The 12,449-nt window shown below is 42.1% G+C and overlaps 1 protein-coding gene across 6 annotated transcripts in view; it reads right to left on the bottom strand.

Annotated features, from left to right (window-relative positions):
* LDLRAD4 (low density lipoprotein receptor class A domain containing 4) overlaps positions 1 to 12,449 on the bottom strand; it is a 467,289-nt gene that overhangs the window by 249,514 nt on the left and 205,326 nt on the right. For 5 of the 6 annotated variants that reach the window (XM_040479478.1, XM_040479483.1, XM_040479482.1 and 2 more), the window contains exon 3: positions 8,972 to 9,443. In XM_040479478.1, the coding sequence (XP_040335412.1) occupies positions 8,972 to 9,011 (40 nt within the window). In that variant the 5' untranslated portion in view covers positions 9,012 to 9,443. The remainder of the gene's footprint in view (positions 1 to 8,971; positions 9,444 to 12,449) is intronic. The other variant, XM_040479486.1, reaches the window with a different exon arrangement.

The following is a 12,449-nucleotide window of genomic DNA, read 5'->3' as shown; positions in this document are numbered from 1 at the left end:
CCTACAGCATTCTGTATATTCACATTGTTTTACAACCATCACCACCATGGGTCATTCTTCTTTCACTCCTAAATATTCCAAAAGCAGAATGACATAAAAACTGGTGAGGTTAAGAGGTAGACATGTAAAAGATTTTTTAAGTTAGAAAACACACAACACTATCTGACAAACACTTACTATGTGAGTTCAGTTTCAAGCTTCAAATGCCTGTCTCTCTCTTTCTCTCTCTATGTCCCTCTTGCCTTGCATTGATTTATAAAGGAGAAGGACTATTTCTCTCTGCATGCTTGGGATCCAGCTCCAGCACAGACAGACCTGTGTTTCAACTCTGGCACTGAGGCTTGCTAGACAATGTGGCCTCAAGCAGGCTTACTCTGGGCCTGTATTGTTCCCTTACAAATAGACCTGGCATAATACTTATACCTCCTAAGGCTGTTCCAAGGAGTGAATGAGACTGTATATGTGAAAGCACCTGGCAGAGCAGACAATTAATCTTCACTCCTTATGTCAGCTCTGTGAAATACTGCATCTGAGATCATGGATAAGCAATTCCAAAGGGCAAGGAAAACATCCTTAATTTTCTGAAATTTTATCATAAAAGAAAATAAATTTAAATAGTAAGACAGCATAGTTTCCCCATCTTACTACTGATACAGAGGAGCCCTGCGCCCAGATGCTACCTACAGGTATGCAGGGCCACGTACTGTCATCCTGCATCTGTAACCAAGAGGTGTCTTCCTCACACTGCTCTGGAAATGCTCTAAAATACCCAAGTCAGCTGAGAGGGAAAAAATGTCCATGTTACCATATTCACTATCGCTGGTTAAATTTTTTCAAATAGAACCATAAAACATCTACACAGATGCCAAACATGTTTATTTCTGCATCCCTTTCAGAGTTTTCACATTTGAACATAATGTTCTGAAATAAACACATGCAGACCTGTAACTCCAACTTAGACCCATCAGGGCACACACTCACGACCTGTGATGACTGCACAGGATCACTGCCCCACAAACCATCACCCAGAGCCATCTCTGAGTAAGGCAGGTAGAGTGACTTGAGTGCAGAGACAGAAATCATATTGGGTGGAATATAAATGAGGGAGAGAGGAAGCTATATGCTGAAGATTTCCATAAGCAGAGAGGCCAGGGGGTCTCAGCAAAAGACAGCCTCTCTAGACCATGCTCCCAGGTCCACAATAGCAGTGATGCATCTGCTCTGCACCGAACATCTATATCCAGGGGGAAGGATCATATCAATCTGCTCTGAACCCCTCACAGGCATGGCATGAGCTCCCATCAAACATTTGCTAAATGAACCCCTGCTTTCTGAGGCCTTTACATGTAGCTAACCTCTTGAAGATGGTGATAGAAGAAAACCACTTACTGAGCACCATCTATCTGCTAGGCTCTACAGTTGATACTTTACATATGTTACTTCATTTAATCCTTACTAAAATCCTACTGACTAGTTATTATTATATCCACTTTAGTGTTGTAAAAGGTGTGCTTCAGAATAGTCAGCTAACTTGTCAACATCACTGAGTAGAAATTTGGGGGAAGTTCAACACGGGAATGGCTACTTCTACTGGAAGCCAGGCCTTTTCTGGCCTCTGGGCTCATCCTGCAGTGGTAAGCACAAGATAGTCCAAACAAAGGATTCCAAACCCTCTGCACACCAATACAGCAAGAATCTAGGACCCGAGAAAGAAATTCAAGGGGTCACATGTTGAAGAGTAACCTGGTTTCTGTACAAGTCTTTGATTTCTCCAGAACTAAACCATTCTTTACAGGGGTAACTTAAACATCCAAGTTTCAGAAGTATGATGGTCAAAAGCCAACATTTTTTAAAGAACCCTAATGAGATTTGTAGGTAGTTTTTGACCCTGGATATTCAAGGACAAGGAATTCATCTTAAACCAGTGCTGATTGCTTAAAACCATCATTCAAACCAGCCTTGTTGACTTTTGTGTGTATATCCTAAAATCCAGCAATGAGTGCCCATCATCACTTTGAGTCACCCTTTAGGATGCTCTGCTCAGAATTTAAAAGGCTGGGAAATGGAAAGGTTCAGCAAAATAAAAGTATGTCAGATTAAGCAGCAATTTGAATGATTTCAACTTTATAATTCCTATATTTGTTTTGATGTTATAGCTATTTAAAAGCTATAAACATAAGGATTTTATAACTATATTTATGTTGTACGTATTTAAGTAACCTTAAAATAAATACAGTTTCAAGCAATACTGACATTACTTCTTATCCTTATTTAAAATGGGTATATACACTCCTCAGGCATCAGGCTACCATAATGCCTCTAAAAAAGATGATCATCTTTGTCACAGTAGGAAAACTCTGGAAACAGTGCAGAATAGTTTACAGGAAAGAAAATGGAGATGCTTTAGGAGCTTATTAGAAAACAATTTACACATAGAAACAATGTTATTAAATAAGGGTTACGTTTGGAACTGAGGACCAGATGCCAGGCTAAATAGGGCAATGTAAAAACCAAGCACACACACCACAGTGTGTTCCGATAGCCCTCTTAGTAAATCTAACTTCCCTCAAGCCAGAGCATGCAAGATTTTACAAAAAGCTATTATTATCAATCATTTCTATATCTGTTAAATTACAAGTAGGAAGATCGTCTGGGCTTCTCTCACGCACATCACAAAAGATGTCATGGAACTGAGACAGACCCTGAAGTCAGAAAAATTGTAGAAGGATAAAGTCTAAGGGAGATGAAGAAGTGTTAGCAAAGGCATTGAGGTATTTAAAAATGTAAAAACTATTTGAGGATGGGCAAGTAGTCCAGTTTGTCTGGAACTTCAGTCACAGCAAGAGAATGATGGAAGAAAACACAAGGGAACTTTGAACTCCAGGCTGAGGAGTCTAGACTCTTTTTAGGAAACAAGAAACCATGAAAAGTTTGAGGACAAGAGAAGGTATAATTAAAGCTGCATTTTAAAGAATGCTGGCAGAATGAGCCAAGGGGGAGAATGGAGGCAGAAGAAAGATTGCCTCCTTACCTTCTTTTCATCTGCAGCGCATTACACACGTCTGGCAAGAGCTCTGCTTCACTAGTGCCGTGGGACAGTGACACCCAAACCTCAGCTAGAAGGAAAGCAACATCACAGACTGGCATCATGTGTTGTCCCTCTGTGTTTTGCTTTCTAAAAAGCCTTCAATGTCTTGTCATTTGGGAAATGCTGCCCATTATCGCCCATTAGGGACCTTCATATTCCAAGTTTCATATTAAACACTTTGAAAAGTTCTACAGTAAAGAAACCAATTAAATTTCTTCCTCCAAAATTTGGCCATGAATCACTCCCCCCCCCCAGCCCCACCTCCCCTTAATTGATAAACAGCTCTCACTATCAACTAAAACAAGCATCCTTCAGGCAGATATGGAAAGTGTGAGCTAAGGTCATCCATGGTCGGCACACAGGCACAGCCTCAAACGGGTGAGTAATAAGCTCAAAGTCTAGGTGGCTCAAGATCCTTCGGGGCTGTTCAGAGCCCTTGGAATAGTATAGCACTGGTCAAGCCTCCAAGTAAGGCCACGTCCATCCTACACAGGGTCCCAGCACTCGAGCTAGTGTGAAAGATTTCCATGGAAAAATAAGCATCACAACAACTCCATTTAAGTGATTCTTTCCATTTTTTGGTTCTTAGTGGCTAAGAAAACACAATCACCTAAATTCATAAAATAGCTCTGTTTTGGATATCTGAAGACTATTAAATCAACTCTCATTCTTCTCCTTTATGAGTGATATATCCTTAATTTATTTAACAACTAGGTCTGACCATCCTTTTCACAAGAAAGACTTGTAAATTCTATAGGAATTTGGTTCATTTATTTAGTCATCCAAGGATATATGTTTCTTCTAACACTGAACGAAATGATTCCAGAAGCCCAAGAAATTTAATTATGCAAAACAGTATTTAAGGGTGTCATTAGTGGTGGGGAGGGAGCAGAATCCTAACACTGGCATCTTCTTTAGGATGTAATGGTGATAACCTAGGCAGGATGCTTTCCAAGTCAGGAGAAAGTACAGCAAACCTCAGGTGAAATCTCCATCACTATTAGGACACTTCAACAGAGAGCTGACTGACCCAGCCTGAAAGGATTCCCATTTCTCTATGCCCAGAGGCACCAGGGTTGCGGGGGGCGCGGCGGGGGGGTAGAGAGGGTGTTCTTACAAAAGTCTTATCTTGCTGGCATCTATTCATCTACATTATTACTTCCATGAACTAAAGCCAGACAGAGACTATCTGAAAGAACAAAAACAATGAATTTAGGATGCTTGAGTTTTCACTGCCAAAATGAAACATTAGCATCACTGTTGTAATGATGGCACTCAGGTAGGCTCTACAGCATCATGCTGCAAAGAGCTCCATAAACATGCATTAATCTCATGACACCCTGCAGTGCAAGCAGGGCTGCTCCATCTCACAGCTGAATGGCAGGAACAGGCCACAGTAACTGGGAACAGGCACCTGGAAGAAATGGAGCTCAGCACAGTCTCAGAAGCTAGGACCAACCAATCCCTTTGAAAATTCAGTCATAGGGGTGCCTGGCTGGCTCAGAGGAGCATGTGACTCAATCTCGGGGTTGTGGGTTCGAGCTCCACATTGAGTGTAGAGATTATTTAAAAATAATAAAATCTTTTAAAAATTCAGTCATAAACCTTAATAAAGTTCACATCTTTGAACTCCATAATTCTAATTCTGGGACCTTAACCTAAGAAAATAACCCAATACATAGAAAAGCTTTTTGCACAACAGTGTTCATCAAAGCATTATCTATAAGGGCAAAAGCTGTCAAAAACTTCAATATCCAATAATAAAAGCACAATTTAAAAATTCAAGTACACATACATAAAGAATATGATGTAGCAATTTTAAGGCATATTTCTAAAGAAAATGCTCGTAATGTTAAAGGGGAATGATCAGGTTATAAAAGTGAACACATGTTATAAAAACTGTTTATAGGAAGAAATGTACACAGGAAAAAAAGATGGAAAAGATGTAAGCCAGATGTTAACAGTGGAAAGCTTCATATGGCAAGGCTATAGGATGGGTAATTATTTTGTTCTTGCAATTTGTCTGAGCTTTCCAAATTTGCTTACAATGAATAGGTATTACTTGTAAAAGAGAAAATTAAGTCTTTTTTGTTATAAAATAGTACCTAACTGATTAAAATCATTTCCAAATTACATGTGCTGAGAAAACTTACAATAATGTGTAAATTCTTATATGCAAGAATAGAAAATCATAATTAGGAGGATGAATTTGCAATATGTATCCATGGGTGTACACCTATATTCACACAGGAAGCAAAATGTAAGAGGGGATTTGAAAGACACAGGCAAACCAGCAATGGCATGGGGACGAAGGGGCTTCCAAGCTCCCACCAGCCGTCACAGTAATTGCACTCACTGCAAAACAAGCAGTGGGCTTGCCATGCAAACACAGCTTCATACTGGTCTACCAGGCTTCCCTCCTGGCCAGACTGCAGCCCCTAAGTACTTCTTTAATAGGAATCCTGAGCCCTCCAGACTCCCATCACCAAGGGAATTGAAACCTAAAATATAAACTAACAAATTTTTTTAAGTGGAGATAGGGTTAACTGTATAATGACTTTGTCACACTCTAAGACAAGATTTAAAGCCAAGGACAAATGCTTTAACCCCTTCACCATTTAAAATATCGAAGGCAAGACTTTTTTCCACTGGCCTAGAAAATCCACAAAATCAGTGCATCTTCAATTCCAGAAACTAAGACATCAGCACCTTTAGTTGCCCTGGGATAAGAAAAGTCTAAAGTCAAGAAACATAGGAACGGCAAACCAACTAAGTGGGTGGGCACCAGCCTCTGACTCACCTCTAAGACTACAGCTTTACTGCATTGCTTGGGCAGGGACAGAGGATCGGCCCTTTCATCCTACATCATAAGTAACTATTACCAACCATGTGGGGAAAGAAAGATGAGAAGAGCAGGCAAAAAATAAAAATGATGAGCCCACTCCACAGGGACCCACTCCAGAGAAGGCTGGGTACTTCTATCTCCTTTATTCCATCACTGGTTATTTCCCTAGAGAAAGTGGGGCACTAAAACCATTGTCCTACAGGTACTTGTGCGCCTGGCTCTTATAACTAATATCCAACAATCCACAGCTTCCTTGAGAATGTGCAGATTATTCAATCACCTGTGTTGAGGAAATGGGACAAGTCAGTTCCTTTTTTCAAGTACTGACTCTCCCAACCCACCCTCTCCTCTAAACTCTAACCACCACTCTTTGTACAGTGTTGGCTCTCACAGCTTGCCAGACTTTCAAATGCACCGAGCACCTGGGGATCTTGTTAGACTATAGGTCCTGGTTTAGCAGGGCTAGTTGATGCAATTAAACCCCACTCTCTGAGGGGGAGACCCAGGCAGTGGTAAGGCTCTCCAGGTGACCCGCATGTGCAGCCAAGTTTGCATACAGGGCTAAGAGATTTCAAAAGGCCACCAGCCTGGTCTAACTGCTGGCTCTGAGTGTGCCCCTGCATCAACAATACCAGCACACACACACAGGTAAAGCACATGGTAAGCTCTCTAAAATATTGGCCATGGATATTATTTTACTACTACTACCAATATGATTATTATTCAGGTAGGCTGATGCAACTAGGAGGAGGTCAAATTTGTAAGGAAATAGAGTTCTTCAGTAAATTATAATTTAAAAGAAGTTCAGAAAATATGAACTGGGGAGGAGCCTTGAGAGGGTGGCTAAAAGCAAATGTAGGAGGAGGTGACCATGGTCCTGTGCCCATAACCAGGGCAGTAACAGTCATAATTACAGCTGCCATTTTCTTGGGCCTTAATGTTTCAGGCACTGTCCTAACTACTGTGAATTTTCCAGGCAGAACCCAGTGGTTTCCATTATTCAGAACCAACTGTCTCAAGGCCCCAGGCTCAAGATGGCCTGGGATCTTGACAGGAATGGGGGATGTCTTCATTTTTCCTCAGAAAATGAGGACACTGGTGAGGACTGGACACAACTCTGTTAACTGTGAACCATGGCAGACTAATGTCAGGCTCAGGAGAGACTGTGTGTAGAATCCAATGGGGTGCCCCCCTCACCTCCACTCCCTGGTCAGGCTCCTCTAAAAGGCTGACTGCCCAAGAAGGCAATGGCAGTAAAGTAGGAGTCTCAAAAGCCATGCAGGGGGAGGCAACAACTACAGGAGCTTTTCACCTCCTGGGCAGGCATTGAAACAGCTGAGGAGCGTGAACACGAGGCTAGTCTACATTTTGAACCATGTGCTGCTCTTCCTCCAGTTCTTTTTGTTACCTCTTCCTCTCAGAATTGCTTTAGGAGCTTCTTTCCTTACACCTCCTGGTTGCCTCTCCTCCCCAGATGTCTTCCAGAGAGTGGGGAAGAAGAGTTTGAAGGGCCTGGCCACTTCACAGAGGTATGCCCTGTATGCTACCCTTCACACAGAATAGAGAAAGTGACATTCCATGAAGGAGCAGCTCATGTGACTGAAACAGCTGAAGTGGACCCATTAAGGGAGGACAGGAGAACAGGGTTTCCAATCAGCCAGACTGGAAGTCTGAGATGGTCTAAAGCACTCAACTTTGTATGCTTTTCTGAATCTACACTTAAATACAGTTTCATTCATTTTCAAAGGGCTGTTACCACCCCAAGAGGACCGTCCCCAGCACAGCCCCCAGGATGAAGGCTCCCATGTTATAGACACGGATGGTGACAGTCTAAGGAGCTCGCTCAAAGTATGAGCACAGAGCGCAAGGACTGGACTGGGCAGCCAGGCTCAACCCTGTAACTCCACGTTAGGAAAGAGCCAAGGTCTGGAAAGGATCGAACTCCATACTCAGCACTCACATATGTAGTCTCATTTCTTCCCCAGAGCAGGGCAGTTGAGTCCGTGTCCATCTTCATTTAGAAATGAGCAAAAGGAAACAGAAAAAAGCTCAATGACTGTCCAAGAGCAGAGCTCTCATCAGGGGAGAGGGCAGAGCCCCAATCCAAGTCTGTGTGGCCCTCAGGCTGAGCCACAACCTCTCCAGGCACACAACAACCTGACCTGCTCTCTCCACAGAATTTGAAATGTTGCAAACTTTTAAGTCTCACAGGACCAGAGAATGTGGTCACTTATTGTGATTATACTACCATCTTTCCTTAAAAAAAAAAAAAAAAAAAAGCCCAAAAAACTACCTTCTTATATAAAAATGTTTCTCCTTGATTCCATTAGTTTCTTTAACTTCACCGCCCCCATTTTATAAATAAGGAGGCAGAAGCCTGGGATGTTAAGTGAATCTGACAAGGAACAAGGACCCAAATTCAAAAGGCCCTGTGTTTCAGGCCATGGGTCTGGGGCGTCAGCCAGACTGAGTGGTTCCCTGCAAAATGTGCAAACTGGCAGCCAGTGGGCAAAGCAATGTCAAATAGTGATGCGGGGCTTCTCCATAAGCTCACTTACATGAGAAGAATCTCAACTGAGTGGTTAGTTCAGCAGAATTTCCACCCCCACCACCATTTGCACACAAATAAATCTGAGAAGGAAAACTAAAGATGGGGAGGGAGAAGTCACTCATCATCAATAACTTTATTCCCTCAGAGAGTCTTCCCACTTCTGTAAAGAAAAGCATATCCTCTATTCATAGCTCTGCAAGTGACATATTTCCTTTAGAGAACAATGACTTGCAGAATATTGTGTGTGCCATATTACTCGACAAAAGTAGAATCATATAATGTCAAATGTTTTTTCAAATTTCTATTTAGAGAGAAGAAAAACATACTATTATTTTGTCAAAATCAGTCACCATGGCAGCCTGAGCCCCTTGACTCTGAATTCCTTCAGTTCATAAACATAAATGCATACTCATTTTATAGAATTGTTTGTTACTTTATAACCTACCAACTAAGTTCAAATAAAGTTTTAAGCGTGGAGAATTCTCACCTGTGAAAGCATTTGTGGCCTGAAAACCAGCTTCCTGCATACTGCTCCCCAGACAAGCCTGTGCTCCAACTCTTAAGCTATCCTGTCAAGAGAAAACTGCCTGGGCGAGGCCTCAGGTCACTTCCATCTTAGCTTGTCGGAGTCCATCGCTCTGCCCCGTCCGGCTTTTGGTAGCATCTGATGCCCACCTGTCCTGCTCCCAGACCCTGAGAGCAGGTGGTACCTGGGACGGCACCCAGTCCAGCAGCGTGCACACTTGGGGCACACAGTCACGTCAGCCGTCCAGCCAGAGAGTGAAGGCCATGGTGAGCCCAGGAGCAGAGGAAGCTGTCCCGCTGAGACCTGCTTTCCCACCTTAGAGTGAGGCCCTCCTCAGCCACTTGGCAGCCAGCATCCTCCACGGGTCTCAGCCGCTCTAAGGGAGCTCAGTATGGTCTGATCTGCTGCTCTCTGTGCTTCGCCTCTCCCCTTGCTGAAATTAAAAAGAAAGAGATCACTTTCCTGATGACCTGTAGGAACATGAAATTTAGTAGAGCCACTGAGGCCAAAAAAAGGAGAAAAAGAAAAAGCTACCCAGAGCAATGTTCATGGTCACGCTATGGGCACTGGAGGAGCTCTGGGGAGGCGGTAGGTGCACCACCTTTTCCTGAGTGCCTGTGAAGGGGCAGGGAGCAGAGGTAGCTTTTACTTGCACCCCAGAAGAAAAGTCAGAAGACAGTATTCACTGCTCCGAGCCTCTCTAAGAGTGGCTACAAAGGCCATACAATATTCAAATGTCTTTCCCTCAGTTACTTGTAGTTCACAGGTACCCTGAAGAAGAAACCCATTTCCCAAGCTTGTTCCTGAGGTCTTAGAAGTGAGGTCTGAGGTTCCTATCCACTGCTGTCAGTACTCCTAGAATGACTTGTGTTGAGGAGTTTTAAAAAATGACTCTCAAGGGGGAAAACAAAGGCCTATAACAATATTTTAAAGAGTGAGAAGGAAAAGCAAGTTTAATCTGAAATTTTGCATTACCTATTACATACCATTATATAATATAAAAGCATTTTACAAAATATTTCTCAGATACTTTAGTGTTGTTATAGTATACAAGAAGCAACACTAATAACAAGAACGTTAGAAGCCCAAAGATGAGACTTTTTAAAATAGAATCCGAATAGGACTCTCCAGTATTAGAGAAAAATCTTTTTTCCATTATCAGCACTTCACTCTAATCAATTCATATCGATCTTTCAAAAATACAACCTTATTCCTCTTTTTCACCATCAAACTAGAGGAAAGAAAAATAATTTCAGAAAATAGCACATAACAGAAAAGAACACTCTGTTAAGCCCTCTTGTTGTAAATATAAAGTAGTAAAGGAAACATCACTAATGCAGGCTAGCTATAAGGAAGACCTTATGTATTAATGAAGTGCTGTAATTATGTTAATAAATTCAATTGTATTGCCTTCATGTACCTGCAGTAACAATCACAGTTAATAAGGTGTAGTGTACCACAAGTCCTTAAATTTAATGAATAGGTGGAAAAAATTATTCCAATTAAAATAATTTATGCAAATGGTAGTTCTGAAGTGCTTGAAAATGTGACAAAACATTTTTTCCCTGAAGTGAAACATCCCATGTAAAATGACCAACACACACAGTGTGAGCATCCTAACGGCCTACACTAACTTCTAAAGTAAACTAACCACATGCACTATACCTATCAATTTGAGGAAATGGAAGTGCCAGAAAAAAACAAAACCACCTGCCCCTATAAAACCTCTATTTTCTTTGCCCTTTGCTATGGTGCTTTCAATGCACAGAAATAGTAGACTTTACTTGTTCTTTTTCTTTAAACTCAGAGACAAACGAAGCGTGATGAGGTTTTTGTTACTTTATCGTGGGCTTTCTGTTTATTTTATTTTGTTTCATTGCAAAAGGTATGCTACCTCAATTTTTAAAAACAAAATCAAGCTATCCTATATCACATTTCAAATGGCTATGGAAACACTGAGGCAGATGTGGACCAAAATGGAACAAACAATTTTTTTTCTTTTCTTCCTTTTACCATCTTCATCATACTCACCAATTCTTATAATGTCTATTTATTTTTGAGAGAAAGAGAGAGAGAGAGTACAAGCGAGGAAGGGGCAGAGACAGGAGGAGACACAGAATCTGAAGCAGGCTCCAGGCTCTGAGCTGTCAGCACAGAGCCCGCTGTGGGGCTTGAACCCATGAGCTGTGAGATCATGACCTGAACCGAAGTTGGATGCTTAACCAACTGAGCCACCCAGGCGCCCCCACGCTCACCAATTCTTAACTTTACTTCTAAAAGAGAAGTATGGTGACAGGTGTCTAACAGCTCAAATTGGGGTCTCAGGAATGGTATTGGTCAGAACTTTTAGGGCAATGTGTAAACTAATAAAGACCAGAGGAACACAGTATTATCCCATTAGTGAGTAACTTTCAAATTCCTGCATATACTCAGTCTCCATAAATGCAATTTTTAAGTTAAAATGAAACTGTAACTTCCATAAAATGTTTTCTTCCTAACTACTAACACATATTCCTTTTGTAGAAATATACAAGAAAGTAGCAAGAGTGCCCAGGACCTGAAGACTCTGTTCTGTTCAGTGAGGGACCCACGCATCCAGGACAGGACAAGGAACCCAGTCACGCTCAGTAAGAAAGTGTCAGATGACCCAACAGGCTGGGGAACAGAGGTGGATGACTAGAACCCAGAATTAGGAGAAGCAAAGCACATCTGCCTTCACAGCTTAACAACCAACCAAGAATCAGCAAAAAAGGCAGAGAAACAGAACAAATGGTGGTCTCACCCACTTTCCCCATCTAACCCTCTCCTATGGCTCTTGCTCATGATCCTTCTCACCTTCCAATCACAGCTCAAATGTCCCTGGTCAGAGAGGCCTCCATGATCATCCCCCAGGATAAATTCCCAGCCTATCTACCCAGCTTCCCAGCACTTGCCATAGTCACAGCTGCATGCAGGGGTCCTGATCACTTAGCACCCATCTTTCCTGCTGGACTCTAAGTGCATTGAAGACAAGGACAGTGACTGACTGACTTTCCACCTCCCTTCAGCAGCTAAGATACTGCCTGATGCCTGTTCTGCTGAATGAATGGAAGAGTGGATGAAGGCCATTGGTGTTCAGAGGGGTACACACAGAAGAGCTCAGCAAACACTTACAAAACAAACCCACCCCAAGCAGTGAACAGAGGTAGCATTTCCTGAGAGACTATTCTGCACGGCTGGCTCAGAGCCTCTGAACTGGGAGGGTTCTCTGAAATGGTTTTCCTACCACCCACCGGTCAAGATGAGGCAGTGACTACCAGTGATCATTCCTACTCACTTCACAGAACGTCCTGTCCTATCAAGTAGAGGATAGGATACTGAGAAAGAAAGAAAAGAAAGAAAAGAAGAGAAAAGAAAAGAAAAGAAAAGAAAAGAAAAGAAAAGAAAAGAAAAGAAAAGA

This window comes from Herpailurus yagouaroundi, unplaced genomic scaffold (genome assembly GCF_014898765.1).
Source record: "Herpailurus yagouaroundi ecotype Mexico unplaced genomic scaffold, PumYag 142, whole genome shotgun sequence".
Lineage (NCBI taxonomy): Eukaryota > Metazoa > Chordata > Mammalia > Carnivora > Felidae > Herpailurus > Herpailurus yagouaroundi.
The sequence above is the reverse complement of the archived record's forward strand: the minus strand, read 5'-3'. Positions and strand labels throughout refer to the sequence as shown.